Source organism: Odocoileus virginianus, chromosome 6, assembly GCF_023699985.2.
Source record: "Odocoileus virginianus isolate 20LAN1187 ecotype Illinois chromosome 6, Ovbor_1.2, whole genome shotgun sequence".
Lineage (NCBI taxonomy): Eukaryota > Metazoa > Chordata > Mammalia > Artiodactyla > Cervidae > Odocoileus > Odocoileus virginianus.
In genome coordinates, this window is record NC_069679.1 from 69,548,292 (window position 1) to 69,573,523 (window position 25,232).

General features: G+C 49.0%; 1 protein-coding gene across 2 annotated transcripts in view; it reads right to left on the reverse strand.

Moving 5' to 3' along the window:
* Positions 1-7,784: 7,784 nt before the first annotated feature.
* Positions 7,785-25,232, reverse strand: part of MAP3K9 (mitogen-activated protein kinase kinase kinase 9) — an 83,193-nt gene continuing 65,745 nt past the window's right edge. Inside the window, exons 7-12 of one of the 2 annotated variants that reach the window (XM_070469564.1) lie at positions 25,088-25,210; positions 23,226-23,379; positions 20,898-20,966; positions 19,358-19,470; positions 17,327-18,133; positions 7,785-15,915 (exon numbers count right to left, since the gene is read on the reverse strand). In XM_070469564.1, the coding sequence (XP_070325665.1) occupies positions 15,431-15,915; positions 17,327-18,133; positions 19,358-19,470; positions 20,898-20,966; positions 23,226-23,379; positions 25,088-25,210 (1,751 nt within the window). In that variant the 3' untranslated portion in view covers positions 7,785-15,430. The remainder of the gene's footprint in view (positions 15,916-17,326; positions 18,134-19,357; positions 19,471-20,897; positions 20,967-23,225; positions 23,380-25,087; positions 25,211-25,232) is intronic. The other variant, XM_070469565.1, reaches the window with a different exon arrangement.

A 25,232-nucleotide genomic window follows, 5' to 3' on the forward strand; every position in this document is an offset into this window, starting at 1 on the left:
AACATACGGCAAATTCCCATTGGCTGTCTATTTTACATGTGGTAATGTAAGTTTCCATGTTACTTTCTCCATACATCTCACCCTCTCCTCCCCTCTCCCCATGTCCATAAATCCATGTTCTCTATGTCTGTTTCTTCATTGCTGCCCTGAAAATAAATTCCTTGGTACCATCTTTCTAGCTTCTACATATATGCATTAGTATACAACATTTATCTTTCTGACTTACTTCACTCTAGGTTCATCCACCTCATTAGAACTGACTCAAATGCATTCCTTTTTGTGGCTGAGTAATATTCCATTGTGTATATGTACTGTCAACTACAAACGGGCACTTACCAAGAGCATTGCCAACATCTGCACAACAAAGGCATTTGCCATCTGCCTCCAGGAGATTGAACCTTGCTGCTGCAGCTGTTGACCCCCAACAGTCCCTGAGGGAGCTCGGGGTGCAGGGAGGCACTCTGTGCTCCAGGGGATCTGGTGGGACAGTCTTTAGATAGCTGGACGCTTTTAGGAACAGATTTTATGATCTCCATCCTTGCATCTCCTCATATCTAGAGAAGCACTAAGTCCCTTCATGGTGACATCAGACCCTCATGACCAACAAAAAGCCTTTTGTACAATGAGTGCTTCATGGTATTGAACTCCCCCTTCACCCGAACCTTCTATATTGACTTTCCCCCACTGCTGCTTTGGAGCATCTCTCAGAGCTCTCTGAGATGCTGCCTCCTGAGCTGCAGTCCTCATTTGCCCCAAATAAAACTTAACTCACAACTCTCAAGTTGTGCATCTTTTTTTAGTCAACAGGGTGAAGATTTCCAGGAGGGCCACTGTCCACTCCTCGGTCTTTTGACAGGGCCTTGGAACTCTCATGGCAATTGTGTGTGTCATTTAGCTTGTCGATTGAGGATTGAGGTCTTATCAAAATTGACTTGTCTGCCATCTTGGACCCATTTAATTCTAATCAGTTTATGTTGTGTCCTTGGGCTATGTTATTTCAAAAGTTGTGCCCTGCCCCTTTCCCTCCTGTTACAATTTGATTTCCTTGCTTTCCAAGGGATTCTCAAGAGTCTTCTCCAGCACCACAGTTCAAAAGCTTCAATTCTTTGGTGCTTAGCCTTCTTTAAGGTCTAACTCTCACATCCATATATGACTGCTGGAAAAACCATAGCTTTGACTAGATGGACTTTTCTCAGCAAAGTGATATCTCTACTTTTTAATATGCTGTCTATGCTTGTCACAGCTTTTCTTCCAAGGAGCAAGCGTGTTTTAATTTCACAGCTGCAGTCACCGTCCCCAGAGATTTTGGATCCCAAGAAAATAAAGTCTGTCACTGTTTCCATTTTTTCCTCATCAATTTGCCATGAAGTGATGGGAAGAGATGCCATGATTTTAGTTTTTTGAATGTTAGGTTTTAAGCCAAGAACCTGAGCTAAATCATTAAGTCTTGAGATCAAGTGTGTGATTACAATTAGAAGACAGTGGGTTCAAGTTCCAGTCTGAATTCTGGCCAGTTTGGAGTCCTGGCCCATGGGTTAAAGTCCTATTTGAGTTGTGTGGTTTCGTGCTCATGAAAAGGAGAATGGTTTTCCAACAGGAGGTCTCTGTTCCTAGAAGATCAAGTCTTACAGGTAGCAGAGAAAAGTAGCATCTTAGGTATGGGGATGGCCTGGGGGCAGGGACAGTGTGGTAGGAGTTTGGGAAGGTAGACTGGGACCAGATGGTGAAGGGCCCTCAGTTCAGTTCAGTTCAGTTGCTCAGTAGTGTCTGACTCTTTGTGACCTCACGAATCGCAGTACGCCAGGCCTCCCTGTCCATCACCAACTCCCAGAGTTTACTCAAACTCATGCCCATCGAGTCGGTGATGCCATCTAGCCATCTCATCCTCTGTTGTCCCCTTCTCCTCCTGCCCCCAATCCCTCCAAGCATCAGGGTCTTTTCCAATGAGTCAACTCTTCGCATGAAGTGGCCAAAGTACTGGAGTTTCAGCTTCAGCATCAGTCCTTCCAACGAACACCCAGGACTGATCTCCTTTAGGATGGACTGGTTGGATCTCCTTGCAGTCCAAGGGACTCTCAAGAGTCTTCTCCAACACCATAGTTCAAAAGCATCAATTTTTTGGCGCTCAGCTTTCTTCACAGTCCAACTCTCACATCCATACATGACCAATGGAAAAACCACAGCCTTGACGAAACGGACCTGTGTTGGCAAAGTAATGTCTCTGCTTTTTAATATGCCATCTAGGTTGGTCATAACTTTCCTTCCAAGGAGTAAGCGTCTTTTAATTTCATGGCTGCAATCACCATCTGCAGTGATTTTGGAGCCCCCAAAAATAAAGTCTGACACTGTTTCCACTGTTTCCCCATCTATTTCCCATGAAGTGATGGGACCAGACAGAATGTGGTCCACTGGAGAAGGGAATGGCAAACCACTTCAGTATTCTTGCCTTGAGAACCCCATGAACAGTATGAGAAGGCAAAATGATAGCATACTGAAAGAGGAACTCCCCAGGTCAGCAGGTGCCCAATATGCTACTGGAGATCAGTGGAGAAATAACTTCAGAAAGAATGAAGGGATGGAACCAAAGCAAAAACAATACCCAGTTGTGGATGGGACTAGTGATAGAAGCAAGGTCCGATGCTGTAAATAGCAATATCGAATAGGAACCTGGAATGTTAGGTCCATGAATCAAGGCAAATTGGAAGTGGTCAAACAGGAGATGACAAGAGTGAATGTCAACATTCTAGGAATCAGCAAATTAAAATGGACAGGAATGGGTGAATTTAACTCAGATGACCATTATATCTACTACTGTGGGCAGGAATCCCATAGAAGAAATGGAGTAGCCATCATGGTCAACAAAAGAGTCTGAAATGCAGTACTTGGATGCAGTCTCAAAAATGACAGAATGATCCCTGTTTGTTTCCAAGGCAAACGATTCAATATCACAGTAATCCAAGCCTATGCCCCAACCAGTAATGCTGAAGAAGCTGAAATTGAACAATTCTATCAAGACCTACAAGACCTTTTAGAACTAACACCCAAAAAAGATGTCCTTTTCATTATAGGGGACTGGAATGCAAAAGTAGGAAGTCAAGAAACCCCTGGAGTAAGAGGCAAATTTGGCCTTGGAGTACAGAATGAAGCAGGGCAAAGGCTAATAGAGTTTTGCCAAGAGAATGCACTGGTCATAGCAAACACCCTCTTCCAACAACACAAGATAAGACTCTACACATGGACATCATCAAATGGTCAACACTGAAAACAGATTGGTTATATTCTTTGCATCCAAAGATGGAGAAGCTCTATACAGTCAGCAAAAACAAGACTGGGAGCTGATTGTGGCTCAGATCATGAACTCCTTATTGCCAAATTCAGACTTAAATTGAACAAAGTAGGGAAAACCACTAGACCATTCAGGTATGACCTAAATCAAATCCCTTATGACTATACAGTAGAAGTGAGAAATAGATTTAAGGGACTAGATCTGGTAGACAGAACGCCTGATGAACTATGGACGGAGGTTCGTGACATTGTACAGGAGACAGGGATCAAGACCATCCCCATGGAAAAGAAATGCAAAAAGGCAAAATGATTGTCTGAGGAGGCCTTAAAAATAGCTGTGAAAAGAAGAGAAGCGAAAAGCAAAGGAGAAAAGGAAAGATATTCTCATTTGAATGCAGAGTTCTAAAGAATAGCAAGAAGAGATAAGAAAGCCTTCCTCAGTGATCAATGCAAAGAAATAGAGGAAAACAACAGAATGCGAAAGACTAGAGATCTCTTCAAGAAAATTAGAGATACCAAGGGAACATTTCATGCAAAGATGGGTTCAATAAAGGACAGGAATGGTATGGACCTAACAGAAGCAGAAGATATTAAGAAGAGGTGGCAAGAATACACAGAAGAACTGTACAAAAAAGATCTTCACGACCCAGATAATCACCATAGTGTGATCACTCACCTAAAGCCAGACATCCTGGAATGTGAAGTCAAGTGGGCCTTAGAAAGAATCACTATGAACAAAGCTAGTGGAGGTAATGGAATTCCAGTTGAGCTATTTCAAATCCCAAAAGATGATGCTGTGAAAGTGCTGCAATCAATATGCCAGCAAATTTGGAAAACTCAGCAATGGCCATAGGACTGGAAAAGGTCAGTTTTCATTCCAGTCCCTAAGAAAGGCAATGCCAAAGAATGCTCGAACTACCACACAATTGCATTCATCTCACACACTAGTAATGTAATGCTCAAAATTCTCCAAGCCAGGCTTCAGCAATATGTGAACCATGAACTTCCAGATGTTCAAGCTGGTTTTAGAAAAGGCAGAGGAACCAGAAATCAAATTGCCAACATCTGCTGGCTCATTGAAAAAGCAAGAGCATTCCAGAAAAACATCTATTTCTGCTTTATCGACTATGCCAAAGCCTTCGACTGTGTGGATCACAATAAACTGTGGAAAATTCTGAAAGAGATGGGAATACCAGACCACCTGACCTACCTCTTGAGAAGCCTGTATGCAGGTCAGGAAGCAACAGTTAGAACTGGACATGGAACAACAGACTGGTTCCAAATAGGAAAAGGAATATGTCAAGGCTGTATATTGTCACCCTGCTTATTTAACTTATATGCAGAGTACATTATGAGAAATGCTGGGCTGGAAGAAGCACAAGCTGGAATCAAGATTGCTGGGAGAAATATCAATAACCTCAGATATGCAGATGACACCACCCTTATGGCAGAAAGTGAAGAAGAACTAAAGAGCCTCTTGATGAAAGTGAAAGAGGAGAGTGAAAAAGTTGGCTTAAAGCTCAACATTCAGAAAACTAAGATCGTGCCATCTGGTCCCATCACTTCATGGGAAGGGCCCTCAAGGCCGTGCTAAAGATTGTGAATCTTCTCCTACAGACCTTAGGGTGTAACATGATCAGACCTGTATTTCATGAGCATATTTGCTAGGGATGATCTGTTGTCCTAACCCTCCCCCTTACCCATTTCACAAAGAAGTCCCCAGTGCCCACCACTGAGACTGCACAAGAGGCCCTCCCAGCTGGGTAGCTGCAGTGTGACCCGTTTCTGAGAGGAGGGGCAGGGCAGAGTGCAGAAGCCCACTCTTCACCACCACCACCCCTTGCCCCTACCCCAGAACATGTTCTCCAACTTGAGCTGGTCAGACTAGATTGGGTGGGGACTGGAGGGCTCAGAGGATTAGCACATCCCAGCCTTGAATGAAGCACATTCCATCATCAGCTAAACAGGGTGTGGTGTACCTTGGCCCAGCCCAGCTCCTTTCATGGAGGGGTGTGTCTATGTGTTGCAGACCTGAGTGCATGACAGGCCCATCCACAACCAGACGTTCCTAAGCAGCTATGCCTTGTTGAAGACCTCCATGTACCTCCTCTCTTAGGACTTTCTTCACGTCTCCTCACCAGGTTTTCCTTGCATTCTTCAGGTGGCTCACCAGTCCAGCACCATCTCTCCATTGGGAGGAAATGATGAGGAAAGGGATAAGGAAGAGAAGAGATTCCATTTGGACCGGGAAGCTGCCCCTGGCCCCAGCACCAATTTCGCCTTCCAGGAGCAGGGCTTGTGCAGTTACCTTGCTGTGTCACTTGGCACGGGGGGGGGTCAGCCTCAAAGCAAGGGACCTGTGGAACATCTGCAGAGACCCCTGGGATCATGAGGAAGTACCCCCAAACTACTATAGTCATCATTGTTTTGCTGACTGTAAAGTGAACATATATTCTTTGAAAAAGGCCTTAAAAGTTTTGAAAGTAAAGAACATTTTTAGGTTATCCATAATACCTCTCCATAGAGACATCAATAACTGACGATCTTTCCATCTTTTACTTATGCTTATCAAAGGGAATTTTTCTAAAAGATGTAAAGGGAAAGGAAGTATATTTTCTGTATTGGGATCAAGTTATTTTTGAAGCTTTTGGTATCCTGCCTTTTAACTTTTGAATGCTTCCCTATTTTCTTAATTATTCTTGAACAATCTGATTTTAATGGCTACATAACCTCACATATGGTTGAATCGTAAAATCAGAACTTAGTGTGAGATATCACCTGGGGTCACTTTCGCACAAGAAAGAGACAGGCGTGTACTGCTTGCTGTGAGACGACGCCATCTCATGCCTTTGTGCTCCACCATCCCTTAAGACTCAACTCAGATGTCACCACCTCGGTGAGGTCTGTGAAGCCCCAGCTCAGGCTAATGCCAATCCATGGTGCTCCTGTAGCACCACCATAACACTGACCACCTTAAACAGATGTCTGTATATTTCAGTCTCTTCTAGCAGACCACAAAGTCTTGCAGAACTGGCCTGTATCTGAACAAGCTGTAAATCTCCAGTGTCCAGCTGGCACCTGGCACAAAGATATTCAATAAATGCCTTGCAGAGACGGTAAGTTTAAGCAACCCCCTGTTGCCAGACATTTAGACTGTTTTTAATTTGTAATTAGAAACATGCTCTCATATTCTTAGATTCCATGTTGACCAAGGAAGAGGGTAGAAGTAGACCCCCAAAATCTTGTTTGGGTCATTTGTAGTCACTAGAAACCTCCTGTAAATAACACTGAGATGACTTGTAAACAAGTCTTTGCCTGCATCTGACTCATTCTTATGATATGAAAGCAGAAGCTAGAATCAGACAAAGCCCAGCTGCACTGTTTGATAGTTCTGTGGCCTTGGGCCTGTTCCTTGACTTCAGTCTTCATTTTTCTCAGTATAAAATGGAGAGAATAATGGGATCTACTCTTAGGATGCTGAGATGTTGTAAATGAGATAATGCAGCTCGAGAGAGTATAAGGCTTGGCACACTGTAGCTAGTTGTTGTTACTAAATGAAATTTCTGAGTCCATGTTATAGAATTAATGCCACAAGATCTGCTCTGCAGAAACATGGAGCGATTTATATACATATGTCTCTCATAGCATTTTTTGAACAAGGAGTTGAGTCCATTTTTCATCTTTGCCCAGTCAGCCTGACAAAAGTCATATGGCCCTGGTCAAACCAACTTTGAAGTTCAGCACAAGGTCATCTTTCTCCTCACAGTCTAAGAATCTAGCATCCACCCCGGACACCCTCCCCGGGGAGCAGAGAAAGGGGCTAAGAGGTATGAAGTGAGTGAAGGTCGAGGTGTTAAAGCATGAGCGGGTCAACATGGAAGTTCAGAAGCCACTTTTCCACATGCAGCTGAGTGATGAGAAACAGTATGGACTAAAGAATGGCCCCAAACAAAATTCTTCTGTCTGTTTTCACCCTCAGCCTCACCCAATGCACAGTCACGGAAAGTGAGCACAAAGGCTGCTTTGTGGTGAGCTTGCTCCAGAGGAGACCCAGAGAGATTAAGTGGCTTGCCCAAGGTCACACAAGTGACCGTCCACAAGTGCACAGCTCCACTGGTGTGTGTCCTCTCAGTCACATTCCCAGCTTCGCCAGGAGCGTCAGGGTGGACACTGATAGTGGGCGAGACAGCACATACTTGCTAGGAGTTCTGAAAGCCAAAATTCACTGCCTGGACAAAGTCAGTGTGCAAAGAGACTGAACCATTTGGGTAGGCACCTGTTGGTGGGCCTCCATGGTCCAGTTGGGGGGTTCTCTAGAATTTTCAAGGAGGTTCCTCACCTACCTCCTCTTTCCTGCACCATATCTACCCCTCTCTCCAATTATTTTATCCCTACATATGGCTGTCCTCAAGAAACAGTCAGTTACTTGGACATCCTGTGTACTTATGAAGAAAAGAGGGGAAAGGACAAGTTTACAAAGCACCACGGCAAACCAAAAGTCATGATTGTAACAGTTTTATTCAAGTCTGTGTGTGCTCTGGTGGTGAGACCAGGCTGAGATCAGCCTTACGCTGTAATACGATAAGAGGTTTAGCCATTGAACCAAGCCTGCTTGGCATCCCTAGTTAACAATTTACAGTACCTTGAAAAAAAAAAAAAAAGCCAAAGAAAAGAACCTGATAAGTTTCCTTCAGGACTTTTCTATTTTTAAATATTGTTGACAAATTATAATAACTTAAATCCCAAAGCAAAATGGGAATTCAAGGACACAAGGTCAGCACGCATGGACAGAACACTGGAGCAGGGAAGGCCTGGGAATGAAAATTAGGAGCTACACACAAAGGAACAAAACCAGCGGGGTATGTGAACTTCCACTTTACCTAGACTCAAAGGCTCTAATGGGGAGGAAAATCCCAAAGAAAGGTTTTCTGTGAGTTAAATAAAACCCAACTCCAGCTCCTTTCCTTAACCTCCCTAGAAAATACTGATACAGTCTCAGACTAAATCTGCAGGTGTGTGCGTGTGAGTATGTGTCTGAGCGTGAGAGTGTGACTGTGTGAGCAGGAGTGTGTTTGTTTAGCGGGGGTAGTGAGGAGGATTAGAGGAAGAAGTGGACAAGTTCATCACCTTCCTTCTTTGCCACAACTGGGTAACAAGGGCATGTGATTTGATACAATAAAAAGACAAAAGCCTGATTTCAAGTTCCCAAGAGGAGCTACAATAAGGCTTCCAAACTTGAGAGGCCCAGAGGGACGTGGGTTGAAGCTGCGGTAAAGAGTGGTCAGTCATGGGGCAACTGTGGGCTGGAAAGAGAAGCGAGAGCCCACAGGCCTTCAGTGATCCTGGGAGAAGAGCTACGCGACTGACATATTCAGTCAGTATGAATAATTGACCCCCTGAACATCATGAAGAGGAAACGAAGGAGAAGGAAGAAGCAGGTGCAGAGAGGAGGTCGGCTGAGCTCCAGGGACATGGCAAGCCCTGTCGGATGTCTCCAGTCTCAGAGGCTGGTGGTAGATTAGGCACAGGACAACCCCTCCTTGGATAGAGAACCAACTCAGAGCCTCGGCGGACCTAAGCTAGGCTGACTTGACCTCCAGAGTGTCTAAACAGTGGTCTAAAATGCACTCAAGAGAAAACAAGAGATGACTTTGGAGCCAACAGATCAGCAACACTCCTTCCTAGCTGAGTGACCTTGGGCCTTTAACCTTGGTTTAGGCCTTGGTTTCCACATTCTTCGTTGGAGGTAATATACTCCCACCGCACCCCCAGGGTGACTGAGTCAAAAAGAAAGAAAAGCAAAGAATATACACTTTCAGGACAGCACCACTCACCAGAAATATAAGGGTTTCAAATAATTTATTGTTAGTCCTCATACCCAGACCAGGATGAACCCATGCCTCATTCTGACAGTGATGAAGCAAAGAGCCATAGCCAGCATGGCCTCTGGAACTGGAGGGAAAGATAAATGATGAGAGTAAAATAAAGATGACAGAGAATAATAACAGTAATGAAAAGGATACCGATGGAGGTGACGTGATGGCTGACATTATGAAAGTCACTGAGGACCAGGCAATAGAGAGCCTGTGGAAGGGAGTAAAAATGCCTCTGTTCATTTCTGTCCTTTCTGGAACTGGGAAAATGGTTTATTCACTTCTCTGAAGGTTCAAAGATGTCCCAGAGTTTTCAGATGGAGACTCTGAAGCATCCTTCCCACTATAATCCCTTCCCTTTACACAGGCACTCCTCTAAGCGGCCTCAGGGTTTCAGAGAGGCTGACAGGCAGCTAGGGGACATCCCCGAAGTCACCCCCAAGGCTGAAAACTGCCCTCAGTGTTTCACTGCTGTTAAGTCAACACATTCCTATGCAAACACTTCCAGGGTCACCACCCAACTGAGAACCTGAAAGGAAGGAAGACCAGAAAAGACCTAAGCCTCCCTCACAGTTCTGCCCTCAGCATGTTCAGGTGAGGGGCAGGCAGAGCTGAGACCAGGATAAGGTGAGGCAACTCGCCTTGGATGTAAAATTTACGGGGTCACAGAAAACCCAAAAAAACCCTCTGCTATCCAGATGAATCACATTTCAAAGCAGTACTTTTATTCATGATGAACACAAATTCAAAACTTTTTTAAATGTCAGAATCTCTCAAAGCAAGTAGTGAGATGTGAAGGGTTTCAGGAACATGGGCAATAGGTTATTGGACTGGCCAGAAAGTTCATTTGCATTTTCCGTATTTTACAGAAAAACCCTAACTAACTTTTTGGCCAACCGAATACTTATGAAACTTGGTTTTAGACTTCAGGAAGTGTAGAGAAAGACCACTATATCCGTGGGGCCATCATCCACCAGGACTCCTCTAGATAAACCAATCTGACTTCTGGGTTCTGATGTTGGGTTTCCTGGATGTCCACCCAACACAATCCGACAGGAAAGGCCTGTCTCTGAACGTCTGGCACTGTACTCTGGTGTCCGTCCTGAGATTCCTATCTAGTTGCCAGGTTCATGCCTGCCCATCAGGCGGGTAAAACTAGATTGTGGGTGTTTGCAGGGAGGGTGGATCAGACCAGTCGGGAGGGAGACTGGGTCAGGGGAAAGGCAAGTCTGTTTCCAAAAGAAACAAAGAGAGGAGTAGACAAGCTCCTGGTTCTGCCAACAGCTGGGCCCTGAGACGCTTCTCTATTTCCAGCTGTGGTCATGAATGAAAGACCCAATGCCAGGCCACGGGCAGGAGATGCAGAGAACCACAGCCAAGAACAATCAGGAAGGACCAGTCCTACTGGCTCCAGATCACAGAGCAGCCCAAGCTTCAGAACAAATCACGGCTCCCTGAGCAGCCTTGGGTGGCCAGGGTGCTGCCCTAGGGCCCAAGATCTGAAATGGACAAAGGAGGGGCTGAAGCCTGTCAACAGTGCATCAGGACAAATGGAAAATAATCTAAGTGAATGTGAGGCTTACCCAGGCCATAGGGCCAACCAGAAGCACAGGGCCAGGTCAGGCTAATTAGACACCTAACCCCTGTTAATTAGCCTTAATCAGCCAGGACTCCAGTTTCTGACTCCTGCCCTTCCAAAGCCAGTGACTGTGGTGGTGGGTGCCAGTCAGCAAGGCCAGGGCATAGCCAGGGAATGAGGCCTCCCCAGAAGCAGTGGAGGGTTTCCCCTTCTGATGTGGAGTTTTACTCATTTGAATTCCTGATCTAAGAAAACAATGATACATCTGACCAAAGAGAGACATTTGGGAATCTGTTCCTCATAATAGCTGTGACTTGACAAAAAGGCATCTCAGGCCTGAAGCCAAGGAGAAAAGCAGGTGGTCTAGTCAGTCAAACCACATGAGACTGCCAATATTTGACTTTCAAATGCATACACACACACACACACACACACACACACACAGAGTCCTCTACAAAGGGAAGCAACCCAGCCAAGGGAGGCTTATCAGTGCTGGAACAGGGACCCTGGGACTACAGACTTTTAAGCTAGAAAGGTCTCGTGCTACAGGTGGGGAAGGCAGCATCACCCTGGGCTCACAGCTGGGCTCAGAGATCCAGAGAGAGGGAGACGTGTGTGACATTACACTAGTGGGTAGGTGGCTGTGATCACCAGTTTCCTGCCGCCCCTTTCCCTTACAAGGCACCATGGGCAGCTCTCCCCTGACCCCAGTCCACAGTCTCCGGCAGAGACCTCGCAAAAGCCTGGCACTACAGAAGTGGCAGCACCTGCCCCCTCCCCGAAATTCTTTAAGAGACAGCAGTGTTTCTGACCTGCCCTGACACGCCTGAGTCAAAGAGGTGGGCTAAATGAGACATGTGTGGAAATGGTCAAGGTTCTGCATTCATAGAGGGGTCTGCCACATCGCACGGATGTACCAATCCCACAGTGTACCACTCACAGCCACCCTTTAATACCCGTGGCTCTGTACTTTGAAGAGTTAGGAATGCTCAAGAGGGGGTTCCTTCCTTCCAGGGGAGGGAGGCGGGAAGAAGTCTCTCACAGGGGGCTGTGAGCAAGAATGCTGACATGGTATCAGGCCTAGATGCTCTTGGGGTGACTTGTGTCCTGAGCAACTGTGGTCTACGGGAAAAGCAGTCTTGTGATGAAGACCCCACCATGACATGTGTCCCATGGGCCAGCAGAACCTTTCCCAAAGATTGTTTCAGGAACTGGCCTGATTCCTGCCTCCCTCAAAACACATCAGACTCTGGGAAATGACTCAAAGAAACGAGAGGCCCTAAATCATCATTTTGGTGCTGACTCCAGCTCCCTATCTCCCACTTCCTGCTCCATAAGACACTCATGGTAGGGCTGATTAGCCTAACAATTTAAGTGGGGGAATTAGGAGCGATGCTTGTAAACACCAGGTGCCACATAAGTACAGGAGAAAAGCATGTGCCTGACCACGGTCCCCATTAGTCATTAGGCCAACTCCAAATCGTGCCTCTTCCAGAAGCCAGAGGAAGAAGGCAAGTCCCCTAGAGGCAGAGGTGCTGGGGACTACACCGTCAACTTCCGCAGTTTGTCCTGTTCGCTGGCCGGGAGCCACGGGCTTCTCGGACCTGCTCTGATACACGCTCTTTTGCCCTTGTAAGGGAAGCAGGTGACGGCTGCTCTTACAGGAAGGAAATCTGAGAGGGACTAAGAGACAAGTCCGAGGTCAGACAGAAAAAGCAGAACAGAGAAGACGGCCAATGCATTCAGTCTCAGAGCCGTGTGCCCAACTCAGCAATCGGTCCAAGCAACTTATTGACGTCTCTCCACTTGGATTTTCACCTTTAAGCATTTTCCCTTCTCTACCATCAAGTATGTCAAAGGTAGAAGGCAAATAACGTACTTTCGTAAAGGTTAGGAGGAAGGGTTAGCACTATTCTGAGTCATCCAAATGTCAGGTACCATCACCATCATCATCACTATAGACTCCCCCGATACTAAAGGATGTGAAGCTAAGAGCATCCTTCAAAGCCTCTTAGACATAACATATGAAAATAACTGGGACACCTATTCAGACCCTGGCAGTGACCTGGATCCCCAAGGACAGAAGACAATCCTGTGTAGAATCATTGGAATGAACTGAAGAAGCCAGAGAGGCAAAGAGCAGTATCTGTTTTCTATCACCATCTTCCATGAAGGTGCACCAGCCAAAAGCAGTGGAAAGTGTCCAAGAAAAGGGAAAAGGGGGGCAACCCAAAACTTATTCTATAGGATCCTATCCCACCCAAGCCTTGCCCCAGAGAGAGAGACAGAGTGGCAGATGGGGGCCCCTCAGAGACCCAGTTTGAAGGAGCTGAGATAGAAAGTCCTCCATCGTCATGGAAGCCCACAGACGCATCTTCGGAATAACCCTGCTTCTGCCTCTTGCAGGTAGAGCTCCTCCCACAGTAGAGCCCCTGCCTTCCCATGTCATCCCCTTGGTGGATGAGGAAGAAACGGGTTCAAGCTGTCACCCAGTGGCAAGGGTTTACTCTAGACAAAATGACAAAAAGCAGAAAATGAGCAAAGACTCCTTGCCTCATTCCAGAGTGCTGGCCAGAGCCAGGGTGGTCTGGACTACACTGTAGGCTGCACCCACCAGAGGACCAGCGACCGGGGCCAAGGGTTCAGAGATGTGAAGGCGGCTTAGGGCCTGGGGCCATGGAGAGTCCTGGGAAAGGACACTGGCCATCTGAGAATGAAGAGCAGCCACTTGGTTGGCTGAGCTGATGGGATTCAAGCACTGTCCCCCCAACCCCAACCCCTCTAGCCAAGGAGTGGGGTCAGGGGCAAAAATCATCTCTTTCTGACTGTCTTCACTGAACAAAGAAATGAGACTCGACAGTAGGACCCTGGGCAACAAAACCAACAGTGCCTCCCCGCCCAAAAGTAGGTGGGGCCCTTGAACCTAAGTGCCTGCCAGTGGGCTCGTAAAACAAGGAACAACTTGAAAACCAGGGTCATTCATTTTGTCATCCTCAGGGCAGGACTTCCAGCATAGTCACAGAGAGAGCAGTGACCAAATCCATCACTTGTCCCAACATCGCTGCTCTCCTGTCCTGCACCTGGGCAGCAAATGCAAGGAACCAGCAGGTGGGCCTCCAAAGTCTGCAGAGAAACAGTCCAGGATAAACGACGGGGGAGTGATGCAGAGAGTCTGGGGCCGGGACGAGTGTGAACTAAGCACTCTACTCCTGTTAAGTCGTTGTCCCCACTCAAAGACAACTGTTCACACTTGCCTCAGGAGCCTCAGGGTAAGAGGAAGAGTAGAGACCGGTGTGAGAAAGCTCTAGAAGCTCAACATTCAAGTCAAGGAAATGAATTCCAGAAAAGTCAGGACTGGCTTCTGCTCCTTCCTATCCAACTCATGGTCTGGAGCCCAGCAGCAGGGGCTACCCCTGCATGGAGCCAAGAGGTCCTGGTCAGTCTCCAACACACGGGACTTGAAGCTGAGGGTCCATGAGGGGCTCACAGAGCACCTTACCGGTATCGTCACTCACCACATCCATTCATGCAAGGAACTACTAAGGGCTCCGTTTTACTTAAGGGCATTGCAGAATGATGACGGGTGAGCGGGAAGACCCACAGCGCCAACTCCCAGTGTTTAGGACCTGCTTCTATATGCTATTCTGGTGTATGGTAGAGATACCTCCCCACCAAATATGTAACCCCAAATCCACTAATGCCAGGGACTGGAGGGCAGATCAAGGCAAAGGAAGACACATACAGATCAGATGACAAAAGGGGCAAACACAGGAACTTTGTCTCTGGTTTCAGAACTGACACCAGAGATTGAGCCTCCCCGGGCGATTCCTGGGATGAGCGCGTGTTTGTATCCGAATCGGGTCTGACCACGTCTGGACCCCCAGGTAGGAGATGGGTGCTGTCAACACATGCTGGTTTCTGCCCTTCTTTGAGTGTTTATAAAAGGAACGAGGACAGACAGACTCTGTTACCCTCTTTACTGCAACTCAACTGTATTTCTTAACTCCCCCCTCTTCCCACTTCTCACGGAGGCAGGTCCTGTACCACTGGGAGGCTCAAATAAAGAAGTGGGGGCGCACGGAAGTGCAGCAGGTGGTCCCAGCTCCCTCAATTCCTGTGCCCAACGTGGGGGCACTCTGCCTTCCATCTTCCAGCTGGCACCATAGGGCTTAGGACACAGAAAAGCTCACATCTCACACCAAATGGGATTCTCATTCATGAGTATCGGGCAAGCATGTGGAAGTGGAGCAAAATCAATCAGAGACCATCCACTACTGGGTGTTTGGGAAGGCTGAACTCAGGGCTAACAGAGGGACCCCAGGAGGGCACCCCCTGGGGGGCTGAAGAGAGGGAGCAGCAGACAGATTCGGCTGAGTGACTCTGCAGAGTCACCCTGAAGGCGTGGAGGAAGACTGTGGAGGGTGGGGGACATGCACGCACCCCTCGCTCCCCTACACAGCCAGAGCTGATGGCCACAGCCCCTCCAGCGGACCTGGGCAGAAGGGCCCTGCAGGGTGAGAAGCCCTCTGAAGGGGCCCTGCTTCCATCCCTTCCATCTTCAAAGTGCATTATCAGTGCAAGAAGTAGGGCAGGAGGCTCAGGGAGGTCCAATTCTGAGAAAGGGCTGTGCCAGCCAGCTCCCCTCCCCCTCTCCTCCCGCGTCCCCCCTTGCCCGCCCTCAATCCTTCGCGTGCTAAGACCAGAACTCTTGCTGGATCTCATAAGGGGCAGGCCTGTGTGTGTTCAGTTCGGCTCTGCACAGCGGCACAGTGCTGTCCTGACTCTGGCCCTCCGCATCCAGGTCCAGAAGCGTCCGCTCGGCGGGCGGCAGCGGCCCCGCCTGGAACGGGAGCAGGGCTGGCAGGCCCGGCCGCTCCTCCACGGTGCTGCTGCTGCTGGCCAAGCAGGAGTCCAGGTTGCTGGGCGTCTCTGTGCTGGAGCTGTTGGCCGGGGAGGCGCTACGGGCGTGGCTGGGGGACACAAACCACCAAGGGTCCAGCCGTTGCCGGTTGGCCGAAGGACGAGGCCGAGGCAGAAACTCCAGAGTCTTGGGTCTCTCCAAGGTAGAGTCCTGCTGGGTGTTCCAACGCCTTGGGGTCGGGGGAAAGACCACATTGGGGTCAGGGAGACGGGGGAATTCACCAGGGTCTCGGCTGGGGCTGGGCGTTTTCAACATTCCTGGTCCAAGAGACAAAGGGAGAGGTATCAGATGATGGACCACACTCATGGGCCACGCACTCCACTTACTCCCCGCCCCCACCCCCCCACCATGGCCCTGACCACCTGGGATAACTTGAGAAGTGAGCACCTACTATGTGTCACGCAGTGTGTTGGCAGGCACTGGGGGTGTAACAGTGAACTACAGACCATATCCAGGGCACAGACCGTGGTCCCTGTATCTTATAATAATGGGACACATGAGGTCATATTTGTAATGAAACAACTTAAGGAAATGTCTTTCATTCTCAGTTCATCCATTTAATAAACATGTGACAAGAACAAGGGCTTCCCAGGTGGCGCTCATGGTAAAGAACCCGCCTGCCAATGCAGGAGACATAGAGATGCAGGTTCAATCCCTGGGTCAGGAAGATCCCCTGGAGGAGAGCATGGCAACCCACTCCAGTATTCTTGCCTGGAGAATCCTGTGGACAGAGGAGCCTGGGGGGCTACGGTCTATACAGTTGCAGAGTCGGACATGACTTAAGTGACTTAGCATGCATGACAAGGACAAAGCAGGTATCAGAAACCTAAAGACTAGTCATCTGGGGGTCTCTTTCTCCAAAGAGGCCACCTGTCTGATTTTAACAAAAAAATCTGAGCAGAAGGGCAAGCTGAATAGTAAAGTACAGCTGTCACTCATATTCGAGTCTCACGAAGGGGTACTGCCACGCCCTCTTCTCCTATGGGATTTCAGGTGGTTTTTAAGTCAGATGGAGGTCTTCTAGGGAGCACGGGATGGGGCAGGAGTGAGAGTGTATGCTCAGTGACTCAGATGTCAGCCAGAGGAGGACAGGATGTGCAGCGGCACAGCAGTTCACCTGAACGCATGTCCACGTCTGGGAGTCAGGTGTGAGTAAGGGGTGAGCGATGCAGGGTGTGATGCCCGGCTGGGAGCCTGCCTTATGAGTGTATCTGTACTCATCCTCTGTGCTCACACTGTAATGAGAGGCAAGAGCCTAGCTACGAGGCAGAAAATACCCTCCTGTGCGTGGCAGGATTCCTCCCTGTAATTGTAGTCTTCTCTGCAGGGAACAAACAGAGCTGGCTCCTACCCTTGATGCGACCTGCAAGCACTGTCCCATATACTCCCCGACCCAGGGCCCCAGCATCTCACAGGAGTCCCGGTCAGATTCTCTCCAGATCCTGCCGGTCTGCTTCCCCTCTTCAGAGCAGGCCCCCCTGAGGCACAGGAAGGACAGACGGTAGTCCCCTCCTGCGGCCCAGAGCAGCCTGTCTCAACTTGTTGAGTCAGAGGAGGAACTGGAGGGCGGCCTGATATCTCCACTCCTGGGAGAGAGGCCCCAAGGCGGGAAGGAGGAAGGAGGAAGGAGGAAGGAGGAAGGAGGAGGAGGAGGAGGGCAGGTCTCACCTGCTCCAGGGCTGGGACTCAGCCCATTGCTGGAGGAAGGGCTCCTGCTGGCTGGAGGGGCAGCCGGCTTGAGGGCCCCGTCAGAAGGAGTCCGCCGGTGGGCGCTGGGCTGCACGGGGGCCGTGAGGGTGACGTGGGTGGGGGTCAGGGACTGCTTCGGGTCTCGTTTGAAGCGCTCCACTCTGACGTTGACCAGGGGATTGCGGGTGCAGGGGCTCAGGGCCGGGGCCTCCACGGGGCTGACGGGCATCTCATACACCACGATCTCATCGCTGTCGGATCTCAGCAGGGAGCGGGTGGAGTTGCACTCGGAGATGGAGGAGAGAGACAGCAGTGTCAGCGAGGCGGAGGGGTCTCCTAGCAACAGCACGGGCTCCTCCTTCTTGAAGAGCTTCCGGGATGGGGGGCTGGTGCTCCGGCGGGGCCGGCTGGCTCTCAGAAAGAGCCCCTCACGCCTCTTCTTCTCTTCCCGGGCTGGTGGCTCGGGCTCCTCCGGGGGCAGCAGCTGGCACTTGCCAGCTTCCAGCAGGTCAAACCCGAGGCCCGTGGCCGCGAGGACGGCCCCGCAGCCGAGCAGAGCCACCTCGCAGCGGCGGTGGTGGGGGCCGCCCCGCTTGAGGCTGTTGGTTGGCGTCAGCTGAGGGGTACTGGTGGCCGAGTTGACCGGGGTGGGCTCCTCGTGACCGCCGTCGCTGAGGGGGCCATCCCCATCTTCCCCGCGAGGGAACGGGATACAGAGGTAGGACTGGTTGGGTGACGGCGGGAGACGACTCTCCCCACTCCGTGGGCCTTCACTGTCCTCGTCCTCTGCGAAGAGGAGAGGAATGGAGGGGGAACAGAAGATGGGAACTGAGGCAGCAGGAATAAAAATCTGGTCCTTCTCCCCCACCCCCAGGTCCCTGGCTTAGAGCTAGGTATCCAGAGGTTGAATAATCAGGGGTGCAGGACCAGGAACTGATAGGACTTCATGCCTCCACACTCAACAGTGACCAACATGGGGAAGTCACTCTCCATCCCAGAGCCTGTTTTCCTATTTGCAGGAAAGGGGATCTGTCAATTTGCTCCTCTGTCATAGAAGTGCAGCATCAGTTTCCCAGAACAGGTAAATCAATTATTTTACAACTTGAAACTGAAAGGGAAAGGAGTTCAAAAGGGAGGGGATATGTACACTGGGCTTCCCTAGTAGCTCAGATGGTAAAGCATCTGTCTGAAATGCAGGAGACCCGGGTTCAATCCCTGGGTCAGGAAGGCCCCCTGGAGAATGAAATGGCAATCCACTCCAGTATTCTTGCCTGGAGAATCCCATGGACAGAGGAGCCTGGTGGGCTCCATGGGGTCATAAAGAGTCAGACACCACTGAGCAACTAACATACACAGGAACTAACATTGTAAAGCAACTATACTCCAATAAAAATTAATTAAAAAAAAAAAAAAAAAAAACGGGAAGGGACCTTGAATTTCTAGAATTGACAACCTACAGACTTGTCTTAAGACCCATTTCCTGCAAAGGCTTAGAATCCTCGGCATGGATGAAGGCCAGTCTACTCTATGGACTGACTTATTATGACCTTGGAATTCTAGAGAGAGGAGTACTTTCTGAGAGACAGCCTGAAGAAGGCCTTACACATTTAGTAATCACAGGGCAACACTGGAGGAGCTTCCTTGGAGGAACACTGGGGTTCTATCGCCATCGCCCATCCTATGGACTCCCCACGTTAAAATACAAGGAAGCAGACCCAGGAAAGGCAAGTGCCTGATTCCATGCTTCCCCCTGCCTCACTGCCCTAAGGAGACCCTGGAGCTTCTTGGGACAGGAGGTCAAGGGCAGATTCCACGGCAGCGGTGGTGATGTGGGAAGACTCCCTGTAATGGGTGTAAAGTGAACTGAGAGGGAAGGGTGCAGGACCAAGCACTGAGGAGAAGAGGAAACAGCCCCATGAAGCAGTGCTAGAGGTCTTGAAAGAGTCCAAGAAGCTTGGCCAAGAGTTCCCTGAGGGATCGGGGGAGGGTTAACACAAAGGCAATGCTTACCCATCTCCATAAGGCTGGTGAACCCTGGCAGGGCTGGACTGCTCCTCGGGCCCTTCCCCAGGTTGGGGGCACTGGACGACCACTGTTTGTATCCATCAACCAGGGACTTGAGGCTGAACGAGAGGAAAGGAGGAAACTGTCAGAACTGGTTACTCTCTTACCCTCAGCTCCGTGGGCCTCTCCCCGTCTGCTTCATTACAGCAAAGCCCAAGAGCCTCAGGGTACAGGCAGCAAAGCCTACTGAGCCCACCTGCCTCATTAACAGAAGTGCACATGCTCTAGGGACAGAAAAGCGGAGGCAGGACATACCCCTTCACATGCTGCCATGGAGCTGTGGGAAGACCTCCTGGGCAGGCTGGCAAGAGAACAGAAGGAATGAGGACTGCCCGGCCCTGGCCAGGGTCTTGCCTAAGCCCAACTTAAGGGAAAGGCCAGGACGCCACAGACACTGACTATAATACAACACACCGGTGACATCAGAAAAACTGCAATGCTGAGATGTGCAGTGCAAAGGCAAGCACTGGGCAATGAGCTCACAGAGATGGGCCAGGCCACTCCACTCACACCACTTCTCAATTTCTCCTTCCAAGCCTCCAGCATGCTTAGGGAACTTCCAAAGCCATCCACGTTTCAAATACAAAAATCGACCGACAAAAGCTGCGTCAACCCAGTGCACTTTGGGACAGACCTATGTGGGTAGAACATAAGGCTGGACTCGAACCCTCGGCCTGTCTGGGAACGGAGAGGAAAAGGACAGGAGCTGGCTTTCAAATCCCTGTTATCAGCTCCCGGTGGCAAGTCAGTAATTCCAAGGACATAGACTGGGTACCCCACCAACCCTCTTACAGGACAGGGCATCAAAGTCCCTCTAGCACTGGTCTTTGTCCTAAAGAACAGTGAAGGAGGCCTGAGGAATCTGTGGACTATGATTGCCAAGGAGATACTGGGATTATAACCAGGGACAGCTCTCATTTTAGGGCTAGAGAGAGCCATTCAACTAAAGCCCACTCTTCCCAGCCCATCTCCAGGGAGGGAGAAGGACCAGCTTTTTCCCCTGCCTGCAGATCTCTGTTTCAAGTGCTATCAGAAATACCAGTGAATTAAAGTACATTCCAGACATCAGTGATTTCAACCAAAATACACAGCCAGAGAGAAACATGCTGCCAAACCCACAGCCTGAGACTTCTGACTGAAAATCTTATAAATCCCTTCCAGCTCTGGATCCAGGGAATTCAGATCAGCAGAGTCAAAGCCTGTGCTGAAGACCAAAGGATAAACAGCCATGTACTGACTCCCTAAAACGAAGGATGCTGGGAGAATCTTAACAACAGGAGTGGTCAGGGCAATGAGGAAATGTAAGTCAGACCAACACAGGAATTTTCCCAAGGTGCACGATGGTACTGCTTCCAAAAAAAAAGTCAGCATGGCCCTGGCAATAATGAGGCTTGATTCTGCAGGGTGTGCTGTGAGGACAAGGAAACGGGGGTGGGGAGGAGGATTATTATAGTACATGTGATGAGGTGGTGAAGATCAGACTCACCCCAAGTGGAAATGTGGAGACTCTGATGGGGTACTTAAACCATTAGCTTTCTCCCGTCTCTGAGGGGATCTTCAATGAATAAAGAGAATCAGTAGCAGGCAACAGTGGATACATGCCGCTCAGCCTCTCCCACCTGAGAACCCTCAAGGCTGGGTTCCTGTTACATCGCCAGCTGCCCTCCCCTTGTTTGGTCTGCAAAGCCCACCCCATGAAGGCATCGTAACAAGATGGCCCTGCTGGAATGGTCACAGGTCCACGACCTCGCTAACTGTGGGGTAAACAGCCTAGGGGCAGCCACAGCTTAATTAGGGGGGGCTGTGAATCCATAGATAGCTGCTAATTACAGACAGCGCATATGTTTCCTACAGAAACATACTGTTTTTTTTAAAGGATGGGGATGCAAATTCACCTAATGTTACTGATTTCAGTACAGCTTTTTGTCATTATACATTTTCTTCAGTCAACAGGAACTAACATTAGAAATAGTATCATATGGAGGCTCTCAAAAATTCCCAACATTAAGTCTTTTCCCAAGACTGGGTGGATTTTATTTCTTCAGAGGAATTGATAATCATGAAAAATTAAAGTCACATATTTTGAACTGCTTCAAAAGTTTTGAGGGCAAAGCTATGTAAGGAGGAAGAAAATTCTAACGTTAATGTTTTGTGTAATGTTGAAATGCAGTGAATTTACTGGCAAGACAAAAAAATATGCTGAAATGAAACAGAACCAGAGAGACTGTTGGGATCCGTAGCCAACCTGGTAAAGCCTACCTGGAATCACACTAATGTCATAAATACCAAGGGACTCAGGGTGACTGCATTCCTCAGACCCAGCTCAACCCCACTCCAGCCAAGGCTCAAGGGACAGACTGAGGAGTGCTTGCACTTGCAGAACTTAGTATAGCAGAGCAACCAGGGGACTCCATCACTGATTTCTTACACTGTAGCTTAGGGAGGCCTGCCCTACGTATCTAAATTTTCTGTTCCAAAGTAACTAGTGATTTCCAAAGCCTGGCTTTAAAGAGTCCATCCTTCATGAACCAAAACTTATTTTCACCTTCTAACATAGCGAAATAGATTTTGAATATGAAATCTTAGTATTCAGAGAAATACCAAGGCCAAGGCTAGTTACAGGTTGAGGGCACCTTTAAGTCTAATAGTCAACCTTAGAAGCTCTCTGGAAAGCCACTAAAAAGGATGAAGAGGGCTGCTGCTTATCCTCATACTTGGAAAAGTCAAGAAATATGGTTCTAGATTCTAACACAAGAATAAGAAGTATACCCCATCACGTGCATTCTTCAAGTATGAAGCAGAATTGCATGAGAAGCAATGGAAGAATCATCAGAGCAAGTATTTACATAAGTTTATTTCGTAAGTTTACTATGAGCTAGCCCACCTTTTAAGGGGCTTCCCAAAGATAAGCTTACTCAGGGTCAACTCCTTGAGATGGGTATGGAGGGAATCCGCATTTGACAGATGAGGATACATTAGACCCCACTGCTGGGTGTGGAGGAGTCGGGATTCACACCCAGGCAGCCTGGAGTCAGCATTCATGCGCTTCATTACCAGACTACAATCAGCTGGTCTATGAAAGACCAGGACCCGTGGGCCACAAACCCACAGTGAAAACACGAGCACATCCAAGGCAGCAGAGCCTGCTGTGTGCTTTGTCCAGAGGGGTCTCACACACATCAGCATGGCTATGGGGTGGACTCATACAGAAGGGCTAGTGGCCCTGGAGTGACCTCCGCCTGCACCTCCAGGGCCAGGTAGCTCTGCCTGCCTCTGGTTCAGGACAAGCCTCCGCTCAAGAGCCCTGTCATCCCCTTTCCTTGTCTCTCCTCTGGGCAGATGCTTTAAGGACAAGAGCCAGGTGTAAGTAAAACACTCAGGCAGAACTCCTCGCAAGTGGCAAATGCTTGGGCTACTTGCTACTCTGAACAGGATGCTCCAGGGGCTGGCACACTAACTCATGAGCTACATCCTGCCCATCACTTGTTTTTGTTCAGTTTTACTGGAATGCAACCACACTCATTCACTCACATATTGTCCATGGTCTGTGGCTGCTCCTGCATTACCACCACGTGGGGCTGAGCAGTTACTACGGAGACCACATGGCCCACAAAGCCTAAAATACTTCCTACCGGGCCCTTTATGAAAAAACTGTGCCAACTCCTGAACTAGGAGGTTTCAGGGAACAAGGCGATTGGAAAACCTTGTAAAGATCAAGAGGCATATAATTTTTTTGAACAAGGTGAAACACACAACAGAGAAAAAGGTATTTCACGCCGCATTCTTAAAGGATTTCCCATCATCTAGCTCTTACCCTTCGTCTCCTGAGGCAAACTCCTTCTGACCAAGTGTACTTGGCCCCCACGTCCGCCCCTTCTTCTTGGGGGCCCTCTTCTCCTCCTCCTCGCCCTCCTCCTTGGGGACCACAGAACTCCGGCCCCAGGTTTTGCTGCTTTCGCCGGGTGTCACTGTGAATAATAAAGGTCAACTGGGATTAGGAAAAGAGAGAGGTGTCCCCCTAAACTAGCCTCTCCCCAACCAGACACACACACTCACGTAACTGGAGCTGCAGGTGTGGGGGAGTCAGACTTTGTGAGTAACTCTGTGCCCAAGTGGAGCCTGCCAGGCATGTAAGGGAGTTCCCAGCCACCATTCGCCCTGTGCCCTCAGAGTGCCAAACGTGGGAAAACCACCCAGATTCTTCCGAATCCAGTGGAAGGTGGACACTCTGGCCAGCCAGTCACCAGAGCTCCAAACAGACCTGACTTAGGGAACGTGTTTTATTGGGGGTCGGTGGGTGGGAATTGGCCTGGGGGATGATGTGGAGGAGGGGGGTGGTGAGAAAGTAGGTGGGAGAGATAAGGAGTAACGATGATGTAGAAGTGAAGATATTTTGGTAAGAAAGTGCTGGAAAGCAAGGAAGTGAGTTCAACACTATGGAGAGGGAAGTTAGGGAATGGGAGCAACAGGCCTGGAGAAATATAACACAGAGGGGAGGAGGAACCTTCTCCTGACCCTGACACCTTAGAGCAAGGGCTGAAACCCAAATTCTTCAGAGACTGGCCTTTTATCATCAATGAATGGAAGGAGTGTATTAGTTGCTCAGTTTTCTTTGACTCCACAACCCCATGGACTGTAGCCCACCAGGTTCCTCTGTCCATAGAATTCTCCAGGCAAGAGTACTGGAGTGGATAGCTGTTCCCTCCCCCAGGGGAGAGTGGAGGGAGCCAGTTACCAAAAAACAAAGAGGTAATGGGACTGAGGCAAAATATAGAGCACATGAAAAAAAGAATCCACTGATTTGACTTGATTTTTCAAGGAAAGCCAAAAATTCAGGTCCTGGGGATAGGGTGGGGGGTTGGTTTGGGGATGAAATCTATCTTTAAATTAGGGCATATGCCCCTTCAACCTCTCCCTTCCACACACTAGGAATATATGGATATATGCTTGTGTATGCGTAAGTTCTTTATAATAAACACCACCACCAAATAAAATGGGCTCAGATTTGGCCTATTGTAAAGTATTTGGCAAGTTTACCTTGGAACCTACACTTTGACAAAGCCCCTTCCTAGGAAGCATGGACAAAAGAAACACCATGATGCCCCAAATATGGCAGAGGTCCCAAGTCCTAAATATACCAGATCCAAAGTCCAGGATACCTTCATCACATCTCAAATTACTCAGTAATTCACTAAAGATCCCGCCAACACCCACAAAGCCCTCTGCAGGTATCTGGCTAATAGCGAAAGGTAGAGGAGGCAGGGTCAAGTTCATGGAGAGATGAGGTAATGGGGGTAAGGGCCTGCATATATACGGGAGTGCAAGAGTGCTAAGTCGCTTCAGTCACGTCTGAGTCTTTACAACACTATGGACTGTAGCCCACCAGGCTCCTCTGTCCATGGGGTTTTCCAGGCAAGAATACTGGAGTGGGTTGCCACGCCCTTCTCCAGGAGATCTTCCCAACCCAGGGACTGAACCTGCATCTCTGAGGTCTCCTGCATTGGCAGGCAGGTTCTTTACCACGAGCATCACCTAGGAAGCTCTCACACATGTGCATGTGTACACATATTGTCCAGGAGAGGTGGCAGAGTTATGACGGAGCCAGCCTGATCAGTCTGTGGCTGGACAGGTGCCCTGGTGTGTTCTGGCCCCAGCTAACTTGGGAAACAGGCTTACACTGGATGGCACGAAGGCGAGGGATGATGGTGGGGCTTGCAGGAGGACTGGACCGGCTGTTGATCAGACTCTTCCTTTTATCCATGGTGGGCGAGGCCTGTACCGTGAACTTGTGCTGGAAATCTGCTTGGGGGAAGACAAACAG